The sequence below is a fragment of the Lissotriton helveticus genome, chromosome 6, assembly GCF_964261635.1.
Source record: "Lissotriton helveticus chromosome 6, aLisHel1.1, whole genome shotgun sequence".
In the NCBI taxonomy this organism is placed as follows: domain Eukaryota; kingdom Metazoa; phylum Chordata; class Amphibia; order Caudata; family Salamandridae; genus Lissotriton; species Lissotriton helveticus.
The window spans coordinates 1,811,790,537-1,811,817,505 of NC_136067.1; the positions used below are offsets into that span (position 1 = coordinate 1,811,790,537).

The 26,969-nt window shown below is 43.4% G+C and overlaps 1 protein-coding gene across 9 annotated transcripts in view; it reads right to left on the reverse strand.

The window, feature by feature from the left end:
* Window positions 1-3,304: 3,304 nt before the first annotated feature.
* The window catches only part of EML4 (EMAP like 4), a 720,824-nt gene continuing 697,159 nt past the window's right edge, over window positions 3,305-26,969 (reverse strand). For all 9 annotated transcript variants that reach the window (XM_078649700.1, XM_078649705.1, XM_078649703.1 and 6 more), the window contains one exon: window positions 3,305-6,038. In XM_078649700.1, coding sequence (XP_078505826.1) covers window positions 5,529-6,038 — 510 coding nt within the window. In that variant the 3' untranslated portion in view covers window positions 3,305-5,528. The remainder of the gene's footprint in view (window positions 6,039-26,969) is intronic.

Below are 26,969 nucleotides of genomic sequence, written 5' to 3' on the forward strand. Positions count from 1 at the left end.
ATTCCAAATGGTGTGAATATAATACCTCCGGAGGATGCTGCATTCTCTGAGCAAAGGGTCAAACAGTAGAGAAAAATATGTGGTTCCCACATATTACCAAGTAATTAAATTCTCGATGTGGTGGAGTGGTAGGAAATGCATTTGATTAACATTAGTCACTGAGGCCTGTAAGACCAGGCTCTCTGGTGTGGAGTCAAAAATGTGGATCCCGTGAACGGGTGATGGCTTAGTGCAATTTGTCTTTTCACAGGAGGTCCTAAACTGGGTTTCACCCAGGCCCCAAGATTGGTATCTGTAGGAGTCTAATAAATGAAAGTAACCTTCTGTATTGGTTTATGTGAAGCAGGAGCATCTCAAAGAGCAAGCTGGTATTCACCAACATTCTGGGCAACTGATGATCGATGCCGGTGGCCATTCTATGCATAACTATTGCAAAATAGTGCCATCTTCTGGAGCAGGGCCTGGCATAGAAAGTGATCCTGTGACCTGTGAGGTGTCAAGGCCACTTGCAGCCTGGAGATGGTCATACGAGTTATTGTGGATATATGGTTGGACAATTTCGTCCTCAGGATCATAAAGGCCTTTAACAGAATCTGTTCCAAATAAGGAAAGTAGTGTGTGGGCCCTTTCATGAAGCAAGAGCAGTGTATCAAAATCCGATGGGATACCCAAAGGTTGTGGCTCAGTTGAATCAGGGCATGGCCTCTTGTGAGGTCGAAGAGGCACCAACACAAATCCGAGTGCACACCTGGTTGCGCTTTCTTGTGTGGCGTTGACCCAGCATGGAGGTCTGGAGTCTGCATCGTAGCTGTAACGAAGCCCACAGGAGGTCCAGAGGATCCTATTGCAGCAGAGGGCAGACCTAGGGATGAATTTCCAGATGGAGGTCCTCGTGGGTCTTTGGGAACCAGAGGTATGCCAGAGGGAGCTGGTAAGGAGTCAAATAGGTATAGCATGGCTTTAAGTTCTGGATTTGCTGTAGCGGCTGATAGGCCCAGGAATTCGGGTTTGCTAAGAACAAGGGTGGGAATCAGCTCCAAAGGGACAGACCTCTGGAGTGAGACCGATAACATGGACGCCCTTGCACCATCCCTGGCGTTCGAGAGACACAGAATGGGTCCGATTCACACTTGGACTTTTTTTTATTTCCCTTACATACTTTAGAGTATGAAGACGACTAGCCACTGGAATTATTTTGGGAGCGGGTACGGTAACTTCCCTTTGACTAGTCTTGAGTTTGGCTTTGCGTTCCCAGATGGACTTGGGATTCATCAACGAACAGTCACTGCAGGCCTTGAAGTTGTGTTCTGACCCCAGGCACCAGAGGCAAACCTGATGGGGATCTGTCATAGACATTTGCTTGAGACAGACCATACAAGGTTTGAACCTTGTAGTTTTTAAAGGCATGGGGATTTTCCCTAGTACACAGTTTTTTGACATTGGTTTGTAAGGTACTGCTAAATATTTTCTAGATCAAGTCTGACGTCTGAGGAATATTCGAAAGGTTAGGATGCATTGATCAGATATATGCACATGGGTTGTCAGTGCTAGGTCGCTGGTTTCCTATAACAGCAGAACTTTACCCAAGATAGGTCATAAACCAAGTTTTCACTAAGACAGCAAAAAAAGGTCTCATCACACAACAAATCACAAAAATGAATACGCTGCCACCACAGCTTTACATGATAGACCCAGAACAGGGACAGAAGTCCACTGTCTAATTTGAAGGCACACTTGGTGCTCCCTGCAAATTCCAGTACATGTCCCATACCTCACAGTCCGGGACAAACCTAGGCTTCTGTGCTCACATTAGATTAGAAAGCAGGGCCCAAATAATAAAGTGAGAATTGCAGTGTCACATGAGTCTAGCACTCAGTTCAAGATTACATGCTCGAATACCAGGCAGTGGACATTCAAGTCTCAAAATGTTTTGTTCCAGTAAGTTCTGTTTTCTAGGCATTCAGTTGCTGTCTGCCATGTTTGCTATGGCAGAATGTTGAGATATGTTATAATTTCGGGTTGTGGATACTTGCGTTTTATGACAACCTGTACCAAAGTTGCGGATGGCTGATGGTGTTTTGGTCATCTTTGATTATTCCCGAATATCTTTTAGGGAGTTTGATTTGAAGGCTGTGTTGGAATGTGCATGCAAGGTCGATGAAGGGATTGGTATGCTAGGTGAATAATTACAAATAATGTATTTCAGTACAGAATGTTGACTAATTGGGCTTTAGTAGGCCATTTCTATCAGCTTGGTAGGTCAGGTGGTTGTTGCTGAGTATACCAGTCTCCAGCTACTCTATTTGAGAAGAATAGTGGGTGCATGAGGACTTATGTTGGGGTTATCTACCCAGCTGTGAACGTTGTTGCAGGCTAATTATGGAAGGTGTGGCTGTTGCAGATGTAATGGATGATCTATGCTGCTTAGCAGCTATCAGTATAATAGTCAAGTGTTGTTGCTCAAGAAGGTGTTGGTTGTGGTGTTTTGCACTTGACTGTTTGACTGCAATAATCTGAGTTGTTAGTTAAGTTGTAGGGTACTTTCCTTTGGAAAGTGGGATGCATTGTTCTTTTTGTTTTTAAACAAGGAAGATGTGTTACATTTGTCCATCATATTACAATTTCCTTGTTCTTATGTTTTCTTAAGGTTCCATGTGTGATGTCAAGTGGTTCTTCAGTATCATGCATGTGCCATTTGAATCCAAAAGCTGCCCTGGGAGTAAACTGATAACAAACTCCTAGTAGTGTACTGCCTCATTTACCGGATAACTAACTTCTGAACCCATTTACTTGACAAACACTTTACCATATGCACCTAGCGTCTGCAAGTGGTCTATTAATGCGACTACCTATTGACATTGTAACACTGATGAAGAGCCCAAATGCTTTAAGCTTCAAGGGAGGGGGTAAACTATGTGGAAATTAGTTATAAGGAGACCTGAAGAAAATGAAGAGGACAAGTATACAGTGTTATTTGGGGAAATGACTGCCTTGGGGAGACCGTCAGGTAAACCAAGAGATCCTGTACCAATCTAATTGGTGGTGATATATATACATATATATATATATATATATATATATATATATATATATATATATATCTCTCTCTGCATGCCTCCAGCAATTGTCACATTCCTGTAATTTTAATGAAAACATTTCAGGAACTAACTTACCTATTTTAGCCTAATCATCTTTGGAAAGCTTCTTTATTTAATTAAAGCCCAATTGTGTATTCTTAGGATATACCCCAAACATAATATCCTTACATTAACGAACTAACTTTGCAGATCAAAAATACAAACACTTGCATTTTCAATATTTTATTCTGTTTTTGTAATCTTCAAAATGTTCTGCCATGAGACAGGAATGCATGATAGGTAGAAATGGCTCAAACATTTTCACATGAAACACTCTTATTCATATTTCATTCACAATTGTCTTTCCCTAAAACATCTACAATTAAATGATTCCACTCATTTCCATCCATTATCACAGATTTTTGTATCCAATAAACAGTAGTTACCAGCAACTGAAAGCTGTAAGGCTTTTTGCATATTAGTAAAAAACATGAACTACAACACAAGGAAACTGTCACAACCATAAATCTCACTCACATGAAAACCCCAGGTTGACACATGTATATTTTTAAAAATGAAATGGTATTTAACACAAGAACAGAAGATACACTGAAATACCAATTTCCGCACTGTTTCTTGCACCAACCCTATTTACTATACAGCCTGATATTTTATTATGTGTAACCTAACCAAGACTCAATAATGTTGTGTTCTATTGCTACTGTTTAGCAAATCGAGGAGTCAGACACTACACCTCTTCTCATAATATGCTATATACAGAGCACACTTAAAACAGATGGCTTTTGTATGGAATTCATTTTGCTCTTCTTGTGAAGAGAACTACAGTATTTTGAGGTTTTCAAGAACTGATGTAAACAAGATATAGATATATATGTATAAATATATAAGGACTCTATTTACTAAAAGGAAGATACTATTCTGCGCCAAGGACAACAGGTTTTAGTAAATAGACTCCTTAAAGTCCTTAGGGAAGTCCACCCAACTAGTTTTTTTTTCTATGAACTGATGGCTAAATACCTGATCTGCTGCAGCATTACTCCTGAGAAAATACTAAAAGGGAATGACAGTTCTGATGCACTTTGGAATGGTGCAATCACGTAAACGCTTGCACACTTAAGACTCAAACTCATCCAACCTTTCTAAACATTTTCACCTAAAATATTAGCAAAATGCAGCAAGTTTCCAAAAATGTTTTATGCAATCAAAATCTAAAGAGAAATATAAAGAAAAACACTTTGCTTTCCTTATTTCGCAAAACTGAATCGTATGAAAAGTGAAATTGTTGAATAAAATATACATAAACCGTTTTTTGTTAATAACAAAAATGCCATGATGTCCCATATTTGGCTGAATACAGCCATATGAAAGTAGGGTTTACAACAGCGACTTAGAAAAGTCGTGAAAAACAAATGCACAATATGTGCAGCTAAAAAGCTTATATCAGGGTTACTAAAGAAAGAAAAATCTTAATTTCTTAATTTTGGCAAATATAAAAAATATCAATACATCGCATAAATCCCTAGCACCAGTTTGAATCATTTGAAACAACACCATTTACGGTTTGCTTTTGCACCAGGGAATTCACCATATATGAAGAAAATGAATCTTCTAAAATTCAGACCTTTTTGTGATATTCTGTCTAGAGTGCAGAGAAAACGGACACATTTGGGTTTCGATTACTAAAATTACAATACAAAAATCTTTTAACTGGAGCTGCACCCACACTAACAAATTAATCTTTTTAGCACATATGCAGTTGATAATTTTTCTACACAACCTTTTTTTTATTTAAATGCTTACAGTCATTTTTTTAAAATGCTTATTGTCAATAGTTCTACAAGACAAAGTGTTTCTTAAGAATGGTTCTCTAAGAAGGGCATGCAGGGCATAAAGGACTGCCAGCACATGTCCACAAGCTACAACTACTTTAAGAAAATTGCATATGTGTTTATTAAGAAGGCAGTGCCATGAGCATCACACCAGTTTTCCTTAGAAGGAAAGTAATAGGCTTCATAAAGGCCGCATCACCTGCCACACTGCTATGCACTGACAAACAAGCCACCTAATCAAGTGGCAAAATCTGATAGTGCTCTAGTTTGGTGTTGGAAGTTCTCTTTGATAATTTTAAGTGCAATACTACAATTGCCCCACCCTTACCCTTTCCAAACATATACAACATACAAACTCTGACACATGCTGCAGAATAATAACAAAGCTACAGTTCTGTCCCACTATGGTCGACACCAGCCCTTTCATTTGTCGCTCCACACCTTCAAATAGATCTTCAGACGACAATCACACAAAAACCCCTTTAGTCTGGGGGGAATCACCATTCTCAGCTACTTACTGCTCCCAACTAGAAACCCTCTTCCCAAAACGAAAGCAAACACCACTGAGGGGGAAAAAGGATGATCCTCTGAGTTCAATTGGTTAAGACACTGGTGAACTATTCGGCTGCTCTTCGGTATCCTGCTGCTCTTCGGTATCTTGCTGGTCTTTAGTAAGAGGAGTCAACTCATCCTGCTCCTCGTTCATCTCATTAAATGTTTCCTGACTGTTTGTTTCAACTTGGTTTAGGTTGCTAGTTTCTCTTTCCACTTCCATCTGATCTTCAGGTGTTTCCACAGTCTCCTCCACGTTGTTCTCCAGTAACACAGGAGAATTAGAAATCGCATTTTCGTTATGTGATATTTCGTTGAAAGACTGAGGAAGTGAGTCTGGGGTTCCTGGCTGAAAAGCATTGTCAATGGGAAGGGCATGGGCTTTAGTGGTACTGATTTCTAATGAATTGTCATTCTGTGAAAGAGATACTTTTTCCACCACTCTCCACTGAATGATGCTCATGTCTTTTCCTCCAGTTGAAATCAAGTGACTGTCATTGTGACAAAAGCTGACATTGGTAACATGGCTGCTGTGGGCGCTGTATTTGTGACTTGGGGCCTAGGGAGAAGGAACAAAAAAATACATCAAAATTAATTAATTTTAAATTGTTACCCTTCGCAACAAACAATAGTCATCACATAATCTCTTCTGCACACCAATGTAATATCAAACGTTCAGAAGCATATCTACCATGTTAATTCACAGTACTATCAACATTTGTATTGAAAAATAAAAGACAAACCAGTTTTTATGTCTAGAACAAAGGCTTAAATTATGCTTTATAATTTACCCGGAAGCAATATTTACTTAACAAAACACAACAAGTCTTATTAACACAGCAAAGACGACGTCTCTATGCTTTAACACCGGACTTCAACCAATAGCATTCTACCACTATTTTCTTTGCTACTTCCTGCCCTTTGTGCTTCTTCGTCTTCGATGCCGAGGAGCAAGGAAAAGAGTTTTGGGGTCATAGACGAGGTGCATATGTGAATGATGTAATGATGGTCCATGAGCTGTTTATTAAATATTTCCTTGACAAACGGAAATAACTGGGGATATTCAGGATGGCAAGTAAGGGCTGTAAAGCAGGCTCAGTCTCCTTTTTCAATATTTTGACAAGCTAAAATAAGCTTTCCTAAACAGCAAGGAGCTTCTACACTTGAAATACAGCAGCAAGTAGGAAGCCTAAACTGAAGTATAGCGTTCACTGGAAATGAAGTACCGGGAAGATAATCTCTCCTATGATCAGTGCCAGGATATTGCGAATGAATCACAGTGGTATACTTGGGACTCTCCTAAAGAGTCTACTCTTGATGCATGATTTGACCTTAGCCTTACCCCTCGGCTCCAAACCAGCAAAGGGATCAAATGAGGCACCTACCATAAATCTTGGACTAGGAAGACATCCCTCACAAGCTCTATGTGGGGCCTCCAGTTCTCAGACTGACACAGGACATGAAACACGAACTTTGCAAACTGTTAGTCAATCAGGTCAGAAAATTCAATTCAATTCAATTCAGAATCTTTATTCGATTGTAGGTTTTACAATCATAAAAGTACAATTTATAAACACACAATAAAAAAAAATAACGTTACAAACAATTCAATTCAAATGGCAGATAAAGACACAGTATACAGTACAATATATCAGACAGTATGAGCATGGGCAATGTATAATTAAAAATATAAATAGCTGTAATCTTAAAAATCACCTAAAATTTTTGCAGCGTGGTTAGCCATCCATGCTTTTCCTAAAGCAGATGGCTTTTTTAAGAAAGTTACATACAAATAAAGTGCAATCGCTATTCAGTAGTTGTAAGTGATAAAGTGCAGGTTTAATTTGTGTAAAACTCAACTTTTTAAGGCACGGTTTGAGGTATAATTTCCGTGGGTTAGAGTAATAGGGGCAGATAAAAAGGAAGTGTGCCAGGTCTTGAGGAGACTTTCCGTCGCAGCCACAAGCTGACAACACTTCGCCCCGTTGAACCCCACTTGGGACTGCCAGTAGAAGATGGTAGAGGTCAAAGCGGAACCTTGTTAACAAAAATCGTTCATAGCTAGACATAGGCCATGTCAGGTAAGGTTCCATTTGCAAGCAAGTTTTTAATAATAGGTGTTTCCTAACACTGACCTTCTGTATCTCAACCTCTTCTCTGTCAGTACCTCTTAACAGTAGTATAGCATTCTTAACCAAGCTCACATCAGATTTTGTAATTAAATTTGGGGCATAGAACAAATCCTGTCGATCGATTGCCGTTAGGCTGTCCTTTATGTACTTCACCCACGGTACTTTAAACCTCCCATCTAGCTGTAAGGCTTCTTTCAGTATAGCATGTGTTAATGGGATGTCGTTGTTCAGCCAGCAATTCAACCAACATATAACAGGGCTTACTGCTATTCTGTCACCTAAGTGGGGGATCCCCAGCTCCTCGTGAACCGAGTAGTTCCCAATGCCCCTGGGGAGTCTCAGAATCTTTTTTAGGAAGTTATTTTCTGTGACCTCTAGGTCTTTAATCTTACGATAGCCCCAGAGCTCACTCCCATAGCAGGCAACAGCCACGCTTTTTGCCTGGTACAGTTTAAGCGATGCGACCATCGGGCAATTGCCGATTTTTTTTGCGAAGCCAAGAATGGCCGCATTGACCCTTATTGTTTCTCCCTTCTTCTTGGAGACTGCTGGGCCCCATGATAATTTGTGATCTAGCAGGACCCCGAGGTAAGAAAAGGAGTTGGTTGATGGAATTTTCTCACCATTTATACTGAAGGGGTCAGTTTTCAAGACACCCTTACCTACTTTCATGACGTAGAACTTGGTATTATTTATGCTTAAACCACGTGACTCCATGAATTTATGGAAGAAGTTTAATAGTTTCTGGAGACCGATTGCTGTCCTAGAAATAAGAACAGCATCGTCTGCGTAGAGTAATACAGGTACCCCTTTGCGCTCGACTAAGGGGTAATCTGCTTCTACGTTAAGAAGAAATTCCTCCAGTTCATTAATGTACAGGTTAAATAAAAATGGGGCCAAGATGCAGCCTTGTCGGACACCTCGATTTATTTTAAATTCGTCCGTTACATTGAGGTCTTGGGAGTAACGGACGTTCGCTCTGGTATCTGTATGCAGATCAGCGAGGAAGTAGACAAGGTTACTCTCTACACCCATTCTCAACAAAGCAGCCCATAGTAGGCTTCTGTCTACACAGTCAAATGCGGACGACAAGTCCATAAATGCCATGTAGACAGTGCCTTGTCTCGCCAGTGTATACTTGCTTAGGATAAGGTATAGGTTCAGGCACTGCGTGATGGTCGAGTGACCTGGTCTGAACCCATATTGTATGGGTGAAAGGATGTTATTATCTTTAGCCCAAGTAGATAACCTGTTGAGAATTACACCCCCCACCACTTTAACTACTGAATTTATTAAAGAGATTGGCCTGTAACATAACGGGCTGCTGCGATCGCCCTTCTTAAAAATGGGGACTATAGTCGAGAGACCCCAAATTCTAGGGCATCCAGTTGTCGCTGCTGCATTTATTACAGCCGTAAGAACCGGAGCCCAGAAAGGGATGCTGGACTTAAACAGGTCCGGCGGCAATCCATCCGGACCTGGGGCCTTGTTGATGGTTAGACCCTGTATTCCCCTAACAGTCTCTTGTACTGTGAAACACAATGGAGTCACAGTTGAAGATAAAACATCATAGTCTACCCGATGCTCGTTGCTCTTAAAAATTGTGCTGAAATGGGACACCCACTCCCCCTCTGGGATGTTTGTTCCAAGGGCTGTGTCGTTTGGGTTGTCAAACAAAGGTTTGTTAATTATTTGCCAAAACTTGCTGCTGTTCCCCAACACTGAAGGGTCTAAAAGGGATTCAATAACGTTAGCCTTGATTTCCTTTTTCCTGATAGCTATGGCTTTCCTATAGGCCATACGAAGATTTTTTATCAAATCACAATCTCTGGGTTTGGTTTTTAGTGCGTGTTTCAAATCCCTACTTGCCTTTGAGCAGTTATAATCAAACCATTTGGAATTATTCTCACTATGTCCCTTTGTAGGCGCTGTGAGCATGGAGCCGATTTTAGTGACCAGCCCCTCGAACCTGGACAAAATGTTCGCGGGACTTGATTCAGACGATAAGCAAACAGACAGCTCCTCTTCACATGCGCTGGTTATTTTAGTGTACAGGGTATCTTGGTTTATCGTTGACCATCTAATGCGACGCCTGCCATTTGCGCACCTTAGCGTGCCATAGTCGGAGCGTGGCTGTCGTTTTGCTAATAATGGTCCACCCAAGTTTAAAAGAAGGGGATTATGATCACTGTAAACACTAGTGAGGATAGTAAAATACGAGACCCAATAAGCAACATCTGGAGACATTAGTATATGATCAATAAAGGTTCCCTGCCCGTGTCCTTTAAAGGTTGGGGTGTCAAAGATTTTTGTATCGGGGACCAACGACATGGCTACAGTCAGATTGTATTCATTCACTAAGTCGTTTAAATTCTTACCGCCCCTACTATGAGAGAAGTGAAAACCTTCCTCAATATTACACCCTAAGGACCCCATTGGCGTACTAGCTGGGTTACCACATGGTTGGACATTAAAATCGCCTGCTATCAACAAGTACCGTGAAACAGTGTAAACATTTTTGCTCAATATATCAAGTAGGGAGGCAATGTTACAAACTTCATTACTACTATTTGCATTATAAAAGTTAACCAGTGTCAGCACATTCTTACCATTTTTTATATCAATCTTCTGTATATTCAAATTAACATTGTGGCAGTTGCTTATATTGCAGCGCAGACCTTGGTTAATGAAAATGGCCAAGCCACCCTTGGCTCTGCCCCTAGTCGAGGCAACCGCTGGGTTGATAAAGCTTAGAAAACCCTCGATGTGGACGTTTTTATTCTCTATCCAAGTTTCTTGAAGGCACACAATGCTAAATTTTCTAATGAATGTTAGCCATACTGGGTCTCGTAACTTATTTGCCAAGCCTGCAATATTCCATGAAATTAAATTTACGCAGTCTTCGGGTGCAGGGCAAATGACAGGCTCTCTAGTAAATGGGGTAAATGTTGGGGTAGGCAACACTACGCCAGCTATCGCCAAACCCGTGGTGCTCATTGCAATTGACTCCCTGTGCTCAGATATAGGGACAAATGCCCCATACTGGATATGAGAGTTCTCGGTTTTGGATGGAGAATCCATTGTTAGCAATAGTGTGCTGGGGTGGTTTTCGTGGTTACCTGCTGTACTTTCTGTCTTGTTGGCGCCACTTTCAGTGTCACCGTTTGCTGGCCTTGCATCATGCAGTAGTGTTGGAGGCACCTCAATTTCCCCAAAGAACACTGTGGGGGGTACTTTAGGGGAACTACTATTTTTGACAACAATTGTTGAAGCAGTGTATATATCTTTTTCACTGCAACGACACCCCAGCTTCACAGGTGACCTTGTGGGGCATGAAGCTCTTTCCCCACCCCCCATGGCTTCTGCACTCCTTAAACATCAGTCACAATCCTCCAGGCCGCTAAAGGCCTCAAACCTGTTAGAGAGCTCTAAGGGCGTAAATGGTAACAAGTTTGACATATTCCCGTTTGATCCTGTTTTGTGGTGAAAAGGTATAGTGTTCCACCCATGTATGACTGGTAATGGAGCCGGTTGGTACATGTATGCAGGATTCAGAGCAGACTCAACATTATGGAATTGGGAAGTAGTGAAAACATTGTTGTTAAGGTGTTGTGGGGGGAAGACAGTGGATCTGGGGTAGAAGTACGTCAGGGGGCGTGGTACTATACAATTCTTTTCATTGCCGTATGGCCAGTTCAAGATATGATATACAGCTTTTCTGTCTCTAAAGTTTATAACCACGACATCACCGCCGATGTCCTTCGCTCTACCCCCCAACCAGGACAGGCGCCGGACATGGACTATCTCTCCATTTATCGCAATGGGTTTAGGTCTATAGAGAGAGAGCCAATGCGTTATTTTGTTTTTTAATTGTGAATATCCCTCTCGTTTACCATTAGGCAGTTCCGGGACCCCAGTAAGTATAACCACATACGGTAATGCTTCTGGAGGGAGTTCTGTAGGTGGTATCCTAGGCTGGCCCCCACTACCCCAATTATTCTCCTTCCCTTCAGGTCTGAGGGGTCCATCCGGGAGAATACTAGATTCCCTAGATGGAATGGTGATTGTGTTACTGGGTGGTATTGAAGTAGTAGGTCTACCCCGGACAGCAGATGGGGCTGTTGATAAAGAATTATTACTGGTATTGCCACCATGTGCTTTCGGGGCCACATTTAGGGGGTTAGAGGCAGCTGGGGTTGCTACAGCTGCCTGGCTATTGCTTGTACTGGGTTTAGATGGTGTAAGCCCCACAGTATTTTTTAGGAGGGATTGAGTTGTTGTAATGACTTGTTGGTGTTGTACTTTAGGTTGTCCTTGTAAACGTACAAAATTCCCTAACACAGTCAGGTCCCCCTCAATTTTACCTAGTCTTAGCTCCATCCCCTTAAATCTTTCTGCCAATGCAAGCATATAGCTACGTATAATCAATTCAATATTGTCCAGAAGTGACTTGGGAGTGGCGGATTGCAGGTCCACCTCCATCTGGATGTGGGAAGTGTCTGATTCTGTAGTTACTTGAGCTGGAGATGTCGGGGGAGTAGAACTGACTGTTATGGCTTGATTGGTGTCTAGGACTCCCGTTGGTGTTATAGTAGCAGTGTTCATCTTTTTACCAAACTCGGTGTGACTTATCTTGGGCTTATTCACAGTTGTTGTTTTCCTTCTTCTTTTAGGTGGAGGGGGCCCATGCGTTTTTTGTGTCACTAGCCTCGAGTTTTTGCCTCTTACAACTTTACCCGGCCTTATTGTAGGAGATATCAGGGTCTTAGGAGTGTTATTAACAGCATTGGTCACTGTTGGAGTGGTTAGTTGAATTAAGGAGGGTGACACTGCCGGAGCTAAACATTCTTGAAGAAGCAAGGGTACACTGGGGGTCAATGAGGTGTTGTCTGCTGAGGGGCTAATCAAGTCGTCGACCAGAGAAACAGACATTATAGGTTCTGAGAGGGTTCTGTTTTTAATACGCTCAATAGAGCGGCGACGGTCTGCCCTCCCCTCAGCTAACGTGAACTCCTTGTTGCCTTCTACGGCTGGTTTGAAAAAGTAATCGTCCAGTGTTCGATTAGTAATATTTTTGTCCAACCCCACTAGAGCAGGGCTTGTAGCCGCAGTTGCCATTCAGTAATGAGGAGTAATGGCAAAGTAGATACAAGACAGAAACAGAGACTTACGTAATCCTTATGCCAGGACCACTGGCCCAGCCCAGCCTCTTCTGGCCGATGAGGGCCGTAGAGGGCCCGCCCTTTGCCCGGGCTTCGCCCTGGGCGTCCCGCTCGCGTCCCGCGTTGCGGGCGAGCCCCTCCTTAGTAGCGCCTCCTGGCGCTAGAGTGTGACGCGTTCCAGGTGCGCCGGTGTGGAGGCCCCTGGGTAATGACTGAAGTTAAAGTGGTGTATACTATGGAGATAGACGTTAACATGAATACCCTTCTTTGTATTGCTAGAATGTCAAGAATGTCAGGCATGGAATGGTTATCATGCCAAAATATGCTGCTGAACCATTCTGGCCCATGGGATGAAATTATGGAAATTGCATAAGACAGCAGGATGTTATCTGTAATGAATGCTTCAAAGGGCTTCTTCTTAATATTGGCCCTAAACTGGAAGAACCAGCCACGTAGAAATAGAACCAGTGGCTCAAGCACCATTGTTCTGCGACCCATTCGTGGGGAAAAATAGGACATGTTCGGAATTTATACTGTTGTAGACAAAGAACAAATGTCAACAACAGTTTTATCTATGAATGATCAAGGAAGGAGCTACATATCTGGCAATTTTGAGCCATCTAATCATAAATTTTTGTGGGATAACTGCACTTTCAAGACAAAAGGACGCCAATACCCTTTCTCTCAGACCAGGCAGGAACAGGAACGAGAATAGTAACTCCAAAACACACAATGCCACCTGATTTCTGTTCATCTGATGGGAGAATTGGTCCAACTGCTCCTCGAGATCTTCAAAAAATTAAGCGGTTAAACTTGTAATTTTTGGGAAATTTGTTGGATGAACACAATTCATGGGAGTTAAGTCACTGGCTGAGGTATCATAATCAAGATGGAAGGCATTTTTTTTCATTGACTGCAAGTATTTCTGGCCCAAAATAACTGGTTTTATCTGCTTAAACCTAAAGGATGCTCGACTGTGAAGTATTTCTCATCTGCAACACTTTTCTCTAGTGAGGGCATCCTCCCTAAAAATTAGAATGATTCGGAGCAACAGGATAGACCTCAAAACTTCATAAACATATTTACAAATGTTTCCGATAAATATATAATTGTTTTCTCCTTCACTTAAAAAAATATATAAAAACGTAAAAAAATACAGGTAAAGAAGAAAAAAAACTTTAAAACAGTAGCCCCAATGCATAAGGGTGACTGACCATTTATGTCTTGTTTTGAAGACGAGTTGGGCCTACTTCAGCTCAATTAACTCCTCTCCTGGAGAATTCTTTTACAGCTGTTCTTTTTTATGCGTTCGGGATAAGAATAGACTTGTTTATGAACCCGGAAAAGAGGGCCTCAACACAGAACTAATGTTACAGGTACGTTTTTCTGAAGATATCCCTCTCAGATTCATAAACTTTAAATTAATCCAATACAGCACTTTAACCCTCAGGCTGAAGCAAGACTGAAGATGTAGTATTAACTGACGGGCAGGTCCTGCGCTACAAATACTAAACAAAAACACTGCAATCAAGTGCAGATGGGGTGGCCCTGTCTCAAACTTAATGGGTTGCCATAAGTACCAGGATGGGTTGTGTTGGTGTCTCTTAATGTTTTGTATTCAGTAGGGTAAGGCAATTTAGAAGCCTGTGTTATATACTTACTGTAGTAGTACATTACTTACTCTAGTAGTATTTTAGCAGTTAATTCACATCCAAATTCTGTAAAGTTTATTACGATTGCGTTGAAGGAATTTGAAAGAAAACAGTCAATTTAATTAACTGATTTAAATCTGATAATCTGATACAAAAGCACGTTGTGACCCTAGTGCCACCTGAGGTTTAGGAAAAACTGTTCAAATCTTGTCGCTAACAAAACTGTTATCTCACTAATTTTGGTATCTAATCCAAGTGGCAGATGAGACTGCTCTCAGATCAGCCCTGTTTCAGGACCAAAAAGATCAAGAAGACAATCGGCCAATAGCCTTAGCGTTCAAACTCTGACATCAACATCTGATACTATCCTGGCAACGTCTGAAGACAGAAATGGGTATTGCAAAAGAAAAACAAATTATCCAAAATAGAAAATATATTGCATGTGTGTTATTTGGAAAATAAGGAACTCCAGTCACAGGCAATTTCGTAATGGAACTGAGGCTTCACCTCTAAAGGTGCTAGACAACAGAAAATAAATGTCAGTGTCCATACTGGCACCAGTGAATATTCCTACGTATGAGGAAAGAGATTCCAGCTAATTAGAAGACAGTAGAAAGAAGATGCTTTACTGTTCAAACTTTCCTTAATATTTTGGGAAAAAACATTTTCATTCAAGTGCTATACAGAAAGCACTAAAATTGGCTGGGAAGAACTTAAAATGTGGCTATTACTCAAGCAAGGTGGAAAGTGCCCCGTCAATTCCAATGCATATGTGTGCTTGCAATGTGAAGTAATGTGGGACTCCTCTAATCTTAAACTCATTGCCTATAACCACAACTTGTCTATAACACTTGCTCGTTGTGAGGAAAATAAATGTAACACAAACACGGGATACTATAAGTCTATAATAAGCTCAATATTGTGTACCAACTGTGGATAAGAGCATGCGTGGACTAATGTCTGGAAGAGTAAGAAAAAGTGTGAGAACAGAACATGAATACTCCCATCAGCCCGCCGATTGACGGAATCTCGTCATCTGGGATTTTTTGTAAATAGACTGGTATCCGTGAGGTCTCTCACCTGATGATATTGTGAGAAGACCTACCAACAGATCCTCCAGTGACAGAGAACAAGAATAGATAACATGGCTAAATGGGAGAAGTTGCAGTGAAAAACAATGAAAGAAAAATGTGAAATAAAATTACCTGATGTGATGCCAAGACAAAAATACTTTATTGGGGGTGGGTCATCACAAGGGTAATATTAAAAACAACAGTATAGAGATAGTGTTAGAGCAAATATCACTATCAATCAGATGGGAGTGGTCGGCATGTTTCTGCCTAACAAGGCATTCTTCAGGACCTATGACTCAAGATACTACTGCAACATAGACTATACAAGTTAACAATCACTTGATAGAAAGACCACAATACTTGTGGATGCCTACCGTGTACCTTATAGTAGGTCAGTAGATTCTCACCCAAAAGTTTTATGGGGGAGGGCCTCACCTCGCCTGGCGCTCGCTCAGGTCTAAAAGAGGCCCCGCTCTGTCCGTCGGTATCTCGGGCCTAAACTGAACTAAACCTCCCCCTCGGCTCAGTTTAGGCCCGAGGTACGGGGCCTCTTTTAGACCTGAGCGAGCGCCAGGCGAGGTGAGGCCCTCCCCCATAAAACTTTTGGGTGAGAATCTACTGACCTACTATAAGGTACACGGTAGGCATCCACAAGTATTGTGGTCTTTCTATCAAGTGATTGTTAACTTGTGTAGTCTATGTTGCAGTAGTATCTTGAATCATAGGTCCTGAAGAATGCCTTGTTAGGCAGAAACATGTCGACCACTCCCATCTGATTGATAGTGATATTTGCTCTAACACTATCTCTATACTGTTGTTTTTAATATTACCCTTGTGATGACCCACCCCCAATAAAGTATTTTTGTCTTGGCATCACATCAGGTAATTTTATTTCACATTTTTCTTTCATTTTTTTTCACTGCAACTTCTCCCATCTAGCCATGTTATCTATTCTTGTTCTCTGTCACTGGAGGATCTGTTGGTAGGTCTTCTCACAATATCATCAGGTGAGATACCTCACGGATACCAGTCTATTTACAAAAAATCCCAGATGACGAGATTCCGTCAATCGGCGGGCTGATGGGAGTATTCATGTTCTGTTCTCACACTTTTTCTTACTCTTCCAGACATTAGTCCACGCATGCTCCTATCCACAGTTGGTACACAATATTGAGCTTATTATAGACTTATAGTATCCCCTGTGTTTGTGTTATAGTTAGATTGGGGGATAGGATACTAATCAAGTCTCTAAACTTGTTTCCCCTACAGACCCTTTCATACAGGTGTTTTTGTCAGGAAAATAAATGTCCCTGATGCAGTTATTGAAACACAGCTGGGGGACACAAATGCCCTTAGCTGGAGAACAGGACTGGCCCCTATTTTCTACATAGTCCGAGTGCATCTGTCTTAGATTTGTGAACTAGACGCTAATCCAGAACCCATTTCGGAGATAGAATGGTGTATATACTTTTTAGTTTTTTAATTAGCAGGTGAATATTAAATTACCAAATCGATATAAATATGATGACTTATAGCTTCAGGTAGAGGTGTATATTTAAAAACATTGTTGGACAGCCTGCAACATCATGGAACTAGGTTATATCAATAAGGGAACAAAGTCAAAGTAAGTTTTATTTTTTGGTCTGTTAAAACCTTAACAATATAAAAAGTAATTTAAAACAATCAATAAAATGTTGCCGTTTTTAACCAGTTGACCGCGGGCGGAATTCCGCAGCGGTGCGGGTGATTTATGACTGGGAGTGGTCAGGACAGCCCCCGGCCGTCCTCCGCACACGCCCACCGTGACGTCGAAGCACGGAAAGGGTTAAAACTTGACATTAATGTGTTGCTGATAACATTTTAAACACTGTTAATTAAACATGCTCTAATTATTAGACCAGATCCCTGTCTATTTTTTCACTGGCAAAGTCCCAACCATTTCAATGGACTTGATCTGTTGTTTAAAAGTTTGATTCGCTTGCTTTACTTCAGAGTCAAAAAAACTGCCAACTTCTGGCTGGATTTTTTGGGGTCAATTTTCAGGGCCTGTTCGAAGACATAAAGGGCCAGATGTATCAAAGGGTTTTGCCCATTCTGTGTCTATGAGGAAATGTGTTGATACATATGGCCCTAAGGAATTTAATCAATTTGCAATTCAATTGTGGGTCCAATGGGTCTAGCCCTGAAATTATTGTAGCTCTGCAGGTCCTGATAACTCTGGCATTAAAAGTTGTTCTAAGTAAAGTGACTTGTGCATTGTGAAGTTTAGAGCATGTATAGATTAGAAGGATGAAATCCTCTTTATTATAGCCGCAAAGTCGACATGATTTAGGCCCTATATGCACCCAGGTTGGCTGGTCCGCTATCGACGGTAGTTTCCCAAAACGTATAGCCATTAATTGTTTCTTCAAGTAGATTGAGAATGTTAGGCTAAAGTAAGGTGCTGGTGCAAGTGTCTTATAGTTATTAATCACCTTGAGCTGAAGATATTTGTGTCAAATAGTAGTGAATGGAATTTTGCTGATTTGTTTATTATTTGTTTAAAGAACTGATAAGGCAAGTTTTTATTCCATAACTCAGTTGTGTAGTTTGTTGACAAGGATTTATATAGATATTGGCTGTATGGTGATTTTTTATCCTCATCCACTTCTGTCCAAAGGTAACCACGTTCTGTTCCAACAGATACCAAAGTTTTATTGTGGTATACATTCTCCCTATATTTTCGTTTAAGAGACCAAACTTAAGTCAAACCTGGGCCGGTGAAGCCTGACCGATGTATCTGGAAAACATTTTTATAAGTTGAGACTATTAGTCAGTTTAAGAGTGTAAGAAAACCGAACGCTCTTGGAGACGGGACAAATCAGAAACCAAAAAAAACATCTACTCTATTTCTCTTCTAACTTATAAAACCGCTATTCGTAAAACCAAAAGCATGTTCTTTCAGGAGAGAATTGAGAAAGCGGGATGCTCCAGTAAGGAAGCATACGTCATCCTTAAAGAGCTTTTAAAACCTCCGGAACTTGGACTGGGACCCCCCTCCGACCCTAAAGCCGACCAAGAGAAATGCCAACAACTGGCTAACTTCTTCCATGACAAAATCCGACTAATTTTGGATTCAATTCCTCCCTCGAGTCCGGGGGAAGAAACCGTTTTGTCACACACGACATCTCCCACTTGTCTTTCCACGTGGGGACAGGTCACTATAGATGAAGTGAGAAATACCTTCAATTCCATGAAGAGCGGCTCCCCTAGGGACCCTGCTCCTTTTCGGATCCTCAAGGAGGTAGCCCCCACAATCATCCCCCCCCTCACTCATCTGATCAATACCTCACTCCAACAAGGAGTTGTACCCCTGAGTTGGAAGACGGCTGTCGTAAAAGCCCTACTGAAGAAACCTTCTCTCGACCCTGAGAATCTGGCTAACTACAGGCCCATTTCCCTACTCCCAGGAGTCAGCAAGATCGCGGAAAAATTAGTCAATAGGAAACTCTCGCAGTTTCTGGAGGCCAATAACAAACTAAAAAGTTCCCAGACCGGCTTCCGACCAGGGCAGGGCACCGACATCGCCCTCCTGGCAGCGGTAGAGGAGGCCAGAGCACTACTGGATGGGGGAGGATCAGTGGCAGTGATCCTCCTCGACCTTAGTGCAGCGTTCGACACCGTTGACCACCAACTCCTCATCGAAAGATTGGCAAGAGTTGGAGTGGAAGGTACAGCCCTATCCTGGCTTTCATCCTTCCTGGCCCAACGGACCTATCAGATCTGGGAGAAGAACGCCCGCTCCTCCGAAATGCCCCTCCAATGTGGTGTGCCCCAGGGCTCTTCCCTGAGCCCCACATTATTTAATATCTATATGTCCACATTGGAGGAGGTTATCACCCCATTCGGAGTGAGCGTCGTCAGCTATGCGGACGACACACAACTAGTGGTGTCTTTGTCCCACCCTAAACAACAGAAAGCTGATCTCTTCAACTGCCTTACGCAGGTCCACCGATGGATGAATAGATCAGCCCTAAAGCTAAATGGGACAAAAACCGAGGTCCTCATACTTGGTCCAAAAGGAACCTCACTCCCCCTGGACATCTGGCCAGCCTGTCTAGGTCCTCCCCCCGATCCAAAAAAAGAGGTAAAAAGTCTGGGTTTATGGATTGATTCTGATCTCTCATTCACTTCGCAAGCAAAGAAGGTAGCAGGGACCTGCTTTGGTTTCTTAAAATCTCTGAGGAAAGTCCTGCCCCTTCTCCCCCCCAAGTCCCAAAAATTGCTAATCCAAGGTCTCATAATTTCGAGACTAGATTACAGCAATGTGATTTATTTGGGCGCTCCTGAAGCAACCCTTAATAAACTTCAGAGAATTCAGAACACCGCTGCCCGGATTATCACAAACACCCCTACCAGATCATCTGCTAAACCTGCACTCAAACTTCTTCACTGGCTCCCCATAAGGGAGCGAGTCAAATTCAAGGCCTTGTGCCTCGTCTACAAAACTTTGCATAACCAAGGCCCCCCAGTCCTCAGCAACTTTGTCACCCCTTACATAACCACTAGATCCCTCCGGTCTACCGCAGAAAACCTCATCAATACTCCAAGATTCAGGAAAGCCCGATCAGGAGGAAGACGCTTTTCGGTACAAGCTGCTCATCTTTGGAATTCACTCCCTCGCGACCTGCGTCTTGAACCTCAATATCTGCGCTTCAGGAAGCAGTTAAAGACGCATCTCTTTCCCTAGCTTTTTTATGCCCCCCCCTGTTTGAATTCTCACCCCTCCTCTCTTTTGCTCTCAGCTCCTGGTCCTCAGGTCTGCAGAATTAGGATTTTTTAGCGCTGGGATACCTCCGGGTGACTACGCGCTTTATAAAAATAAATAATAATAATAATAATAATAATAATAAAAGGTCTGAATCTTTGCCATGTAGAGCGGTACTGCATACGTTAGCGTTGGCAGCATTTTGGCCGCCATCACCGCAAGCAGAGGTTTGAATGATGGTCCATTCAATTTTTTTGCCAATGTTCTGAAGGCAAATGTAAGTGCACTGATTCTCTGTGACGTACATTTTTTGCTCTAGATGGTTTAATCTATTATCTATATAGAAACCCAGATATTTATAACTTTTTACTTCATCTGTCTGGTTGCCATTTAGCCAGATGTTCTGCTTGCTTCTCCGGTGATTACCAATCAACATTGTTTTAGTTTTTGATATATTTATATTCAATTTGTTATATGAAATATATTCTGACATCTCATTTAGAGCTCTTCGAAGACCGACCTTAGTTAAACTCATTAACACCACATCGTCGGCGTATGAGAGATGTGTTAGTAATAATTTACCCATTTGCAGAGAATGGGAAATAATACGATCAAGCTTTTATGCAAGATCAGATAAACAAATTAAAAAGGTGTGGTGCCAATATGCAACCTTGTTTTAGGCCTTTGGTTGTAGGCAGCTTCCTGGATAGTCTAGCGCATTCTATCTTGATTCTTGTCCATGTTTTAGAATAGAATTGCAGTATTCCTCGTAGCAACCTCCCCGGAATTTTCCAGCTCGCAGTTTTTTCCATAGGAGGGGATGGTCTACACTGTCAACACTGCCTTTAGGTTTATAAAACAGAGGTGAAGTTGTTATTTCCTCCGTTTGTAATGAGGGAACAATTAATAATTTGGAACTTTCCTCTTTTAGATATATACAACTATATGGTGCCCAAAGATGAGATGGCCTTAACAGACATGATGTAAGCAGACCAAGCACAGAAATCACTGCACGAATGAAGGAAATGGCATATATTTTCCTAACAAAATGCCATGATGTATTGCAGTAATGTGAAACCATAAGGACTGCCCTATTAACCTGTATATCCATGCACACAAAGGTAATACTGTCTCTGTACAAAAGAAATAGAAGGAAAACGTTACCCTGTAAGCATCTGTCCATAGCCTGTAATGGTATAGATGTACTTGCTCTGCATACTCTTGCCATCTAGTGTTCAGCTCAAACATTGCAACTTGATTTTACTAAAAGAACTCAGTCATAAGATGCATTGCGACTTTCCACAGTTCACAATGCATGAGGACACACTCAGATTGTTTTCTAACCTGCAGTTGATTAGTGTAAGTTAAGTGTAGTTTTCAAGACAAGTGTGCTGTGCATTGTGATATGTAAGTTGAAGGAAAAGAAAGAAACATCTGTGAACCTCACCAGCTTTCAGAAAGAGGGGTGAGCGCTTGTGAATCTACAGCATTACAGGCTACAAACAGATGCTTACTGGGTAAGTAATACCTTAAGTTTGTAGCATGTGGCTCTAAATATACATTCTCTGCATAGACTGTAAACCACGTTCCCACAAGGGGTGGCTAGCGGGCAGATGATGCAGATGTTTGGAATGGAGTACTTAGCACAAGTTGGTCAATCACTGCCGGTTGACAGGCTAGAATATTCACACAGTAGTGTTCAGTGAATGTGTGTGGTGTTGACCATGTTGCATCTTTGCAGAAGTCGGCTAGCGGGCTATTCCAGAGGAGAGCAAAGGAGACACCCTTTCTGCATGTGAAGTGTGCGCTGGGGGGGGGTGCCCGTGTCTGCGTCGATAAAACGCTCGGAATCCTCTTCTGAGTCGAGCACCCGACTTGAAAGTGCTCCTGCCGTTGAAGAATCCGACTTCTTTGGCGTCGATTTCGTTGAAAAGGCCTTCGGCGCCTCTTTTGGCGGCAGAAGGAAGAGAAGTTTACTCGCAGGCTTTGCCGGAACGTCCATCGGCTTCTGTGGCGATGGCATCGGAGCCGACGTAGCAGAGGCCTTCTCCCTGATTCTCTGTAGTGAAGAGGCGATGGGGGACGCGTCACTTACAGTGGCCTTTGGCGCCGACGAGGTCTTGACCTTGCCCTCGGATCCGACGTCCTGTTGTCCCTTCTGAGTCTTGGACGATGATGCCGTAGCCGCCGACCCAGAGTCTTTGGACCGATGCATAGATGTGCCAGCCTTCGATCCGTGTGATTTTGCCGGCTCCGTCTCCACCACGCGTCCGACTAACGAAGTCCCAGTCGGAACCGGAGCCGTGTCGCTGGCTTTGGCGGGCTTTGACGGCGTCGCAGCGGTTGACCCGTGCCGACCACCTTTCTTAGAGGAAACCTCCTCTGGCGCCGATTTCGACACTGTGGAATCGACAGATTTCTTCGACTTCTGTGGACCGGTGGCCGACGGAGTCGATGAAGCAGCGGGTTTAGGTGTTTTTGGTGGGACGGCCGCCATCTTAGGGACGCTCGAATCCATAAGTTTCGGTTTCGATTTCGGGTCGGCCATTTTAGGTGTAGTCGATACCGTTGGTTTCAGTTTCGGTTTCGATACTGTTTGCGCAGCAAGTATGTCCGTGGCCGGGCTTGAAGGCGGGGCCGTGGCTTGCGGTACGGGGTCGTGGGTAAGGCCGACTGGCGATCCCGTGACCCGAGCCTGATCCTCGTAACCTTCGGGGCATAGCTCATCCCCTGAGCTATCTTCCGCGGCCCCATAAACCTCTTCGACGTCCCCTACCTCGTCGACGTATTCAAGGCCTTGACCCACGACTCCGTCGTCGTCTTCCGGATCCGCCTCGACCTCCGTCTCGGGCGGGGAGATTTGAAGATGATGGCTCTGGTCCTCCTCTTCTTGGTCGCCGAAGATATTTTCTGGATCCGGGGCCGCTTGTCTGGCCTCAAGGCGCACCGCGCGCCGAAGCTTGAGTGTCTTCTTTGACCTGAATCTTGCGCAGGCCATGCAGTTGTCTTCGTTATGGTCTGGTGAAAGGCATTTGTTACAGACCGGGTGCACGTCGATATGTGGGTATTTGGACCCACAGAGCGGACAGTACTTAAACGGACTCCGCTCCATGCTGAAAAGTTTTTGGTCGTGTCGCGACGAGAAGGCCTCGATGTCCGAAGAGTGAAAATACTCCGCTGAGTCCGACTCCAAGAGACGGAAGAACTCGAGACCATGCGCAAACAATACCGACGCAAAGAATCTAAGGCCTTTTGGCCGTAAAAAAGCTAGTTTTTCTCGGTCCGACAGAGAGACGTCGAGACCGCATCCGAACCCAATGGCGGAAAAAAACAATCTGGGGATGGAGCCGATGCCCATGCGCACTGTAGTCCAGGGGAGGAGCCACCTATCTCAGGATACTTCGAAGACTCTTCCAGGACAACAATGTGCGATCATCCGGACCCAACACTAGGCGGCGATCTAATGCAAAAGATATGAATTTAGCAGCCCACATGCCTCGAACTGATAGTTCTCTCTTTTGCATATATACTGCAACTGTGGCTAGGTGCAAGCATATGGAGGTGAATGCCAGGCCTCCTTGTTGAAAGTACAGGACGTAGCAGATGATATCTCACACAGAGGCTGCAAAAGGTCTATTTGTTGTGATAGACAGTATACAACAAATCTTTTTCACCTGGTCGCGTAACATGTACGTGTGGTGGGTTTAAGAGCCTCACACAGCATAAGCATACATTTCTCTGGGAAGCTTAGATAACTAAACTCTAGGACCTCAGGGGCCAAATTGTTAGGTTGAGCTGTTTGGTGTAAGAGTTAATTTTGATATTGAGTGACACTGTTCTCCCTCAGTGACATCATCTAGTTGGGGGCTGAAGGACATCTCTAATAGCATGGAGTACTACAGTTGCATCTTCCACATTGAGGTCACTCTGATGAGTGTCATGGACACCTGGCTCATCTTTCTTAACAAGTACAGGATGAGGGGAAGAGGAGGAAAAGCATAGGCAATATCCCTGACCCATTCATCCACAGTGCATTGCCCATGGACTGTGTGTGAGCACCTGGAAGTGAAGTTTTTAATTATTTTTCTTTTGCAGCAGTGAAGAGGTCAATGTAGGGGTGCCACATTAATGAAAGGATAACTTGTGGGTGGAATTCTATTACGGACATGTGCTGAGCAGGTCCACAAATTCACTGTCCAACCCAGGCAAGGTAGCTCTGGATGTATATTGCCCAATGGCAGTTCTTCAGAGTACGTGCAGACAGCAGTGGGGAGTGTGATTCACCCCTTCCTTTTGAATGTCCTACATGTCAGTCATGTTGTTGTTCTTTAAGAGGACTGTCTTCCCTGGTTGAGCCGGAGGAAGGCTTTCAGGTCTAGAAGGACCACCAGGGGTTTAAGGTAATTGATGGAACAGACCTGGTGTTGGGGAATCTAGGTACCTTAAACAGGGATGTGATTAAGGTGCACCCTCCTCCCAACAGTGAGGCATTGGTGATAATGGCCACTTGTGGGAGAGTGTTGAGGAAAGGCCCGCTGAGCAACAGTCTGATGCTGTTTCATCACTGCATAAATCACTGAATTGGGGCCTTTAAAAACACTAGCTCTTTTCACTAGCCTTCCGATCCAAACAGGATGTTGTAATTGAACATCCCGATACTTAGGACCGGCCCAAATTACTGTCCTTTTTGGGAGCTACAAATGACACTCCTTGGCCTCTTTGATGTGGGTGCACCGGTTCAAAGGCACCGTTCGCGAGGAGTGCCTTCCAGCAGTTCGAGACAGTAGCCTTACTAGACCACCACGAGGACACACTGAACTGAGGTGATCTCTTCACTTTAGGAAAGGAAATACCCTAATCTCCCCTCGACAGGTGTGTAATCTGGGGGGGCCAATGCCTCAGAACTGCTGTCTCCGAAACACAAGTTTTCAGGGCAGTGTCTTGAAGAGCACCCATAGATTTGGCTATTTCAGTGTGTTCATTGTCTCTTGTATCTCGACCTGTGGGCCAATTAAATGCTCTCCATTGAACAGAAAATTGAGAAGATGCTGCTATAGCTCTGGCCTTATCCCCGAGATACGTAGCCAAACATGGCAATGTATAAGGATATTTAATTGATGCATTGGGTGTTGTCATTGCTGAATTGAGGGTGTAGTGAATTCTGGCATTAGATATAACTGTTTCCTTGGTCAGAAGCTCTTTTCTCTTCTCCTATGGGTTTCTTGGAGTTGCTTTACCAAATCCTAACATTGGTACCTAACATATGGGGATAGGAGGCCACAGAATTGGTGATGCACCGCGGGCGGTCCCCACTATTACCCACTTCGCTTGCCAGCTGCATCAATACACTTGCTCTCCTCTGGCAAGCCTCACCCGTCGCCTGTGCTGAAGCAGGTTTCCACTCTGTATCAAGGGAGTCTGGGGTAACCGGACAGCAAAAGAAAAGTGGGTCAGAAGGCGAGAATCTTGTATTATTTGTCAACCCTCGGCATGACAACTGTGGCCTTTTCTGACTCCTTGTAATTGTAGGAAATGGTTTGTGGGGTAGGGCTCTATGTTCTGGTTGTCTATAGAGTCAACTGTATAGTACTATCAGGGGTCATCCCACTCCATAGGTGCTGGGGTCTAGCCTCTAGACGTGGGGTTCCCTGGATCTGAAAAAGTGTGGACTGTCCTGTCCAAGGAGTCAGGATATGGTGGCTGAGTGGGAGGAAGGAGGGAAGAGCAATTGGTGAAGGGGAGTGTCATGGAGTAAGAAGCTGGGTTTGCAGCCTTCTGCTGCTAGTCCTTTCATTTCTTGGGGCCAGCTCCTCTTCAAAATGTGAACCTGCCCTTGTTGTGTGTGCACGACAGCATATATGCAGGCTCGCCTAGTAACACCTTGGTGAGGAGCTTGCAGGTTTTGGGTGTATGAAGAGTACTTTGCTTGGTGTCAGACTTCAGTTCAAGTAGAGGTGGCAGAATAGGAGCAGCAGTCTGACCTTGCCATGAAAGGTGGTGTTGGCATCTGTTTGACAGCTACTGGTGTGGCTCAATGCTTTTTGGCAGCAGCAACTTGGTGGGCGTCGAGGCCTTGTCTTGAAGTCAACCAGCATGGGGTGCTGGAGTCAGACCTGAAAGTCGTTGCCTTTTAAGGCTCCGCTCAGGGCTCATAAACCATCTCATGTGGAAGCGGGGCTCTGCCTTGGTGTGCTTTTGGCATCACAGCTTCGTTACCTGGCCTCTGATTGTCGGTGCCACACCATCACACCTGGGTGTGTCTTGGTGTGAGGGTTGGAAGTTTTCAGAGCTGGAGTATCAGTTTTGTCACGCTTTTAGAGGAGTTGGAGCAGACTATCTGGGGGATGGCTGTGCCTTCTGCCACCAGAATGCCCAAGCGTCCAGCTTCTTATGGCTTAGGAGGGTCACATTTCCTGAAGATGCCAGGGTCTCGAGCAAGTATAGTCATTGCATCTTATGATGCATTAAGCATCTTACTAGGCAGTCACCACCAAGTGTCTTCTTGTAGCTCAAGGCAGCGCAGAAGTTGCAGGTGTTGTTGTCATGCTCAAGGGGGTTAGAGACCAACAAGGACAAGGTTGAAAACACTGTGCTGGTCCAACCACCAGTATTTAGTGTTGCAACTTAGGCAGAATTGGAAGGATGCACTTTCCAAGATCTCCTTTGGCCACCCTCTGAAAATGTAACCTGTTAACTACAAGTCTCTCAGGAGGTGGAGAAGGTT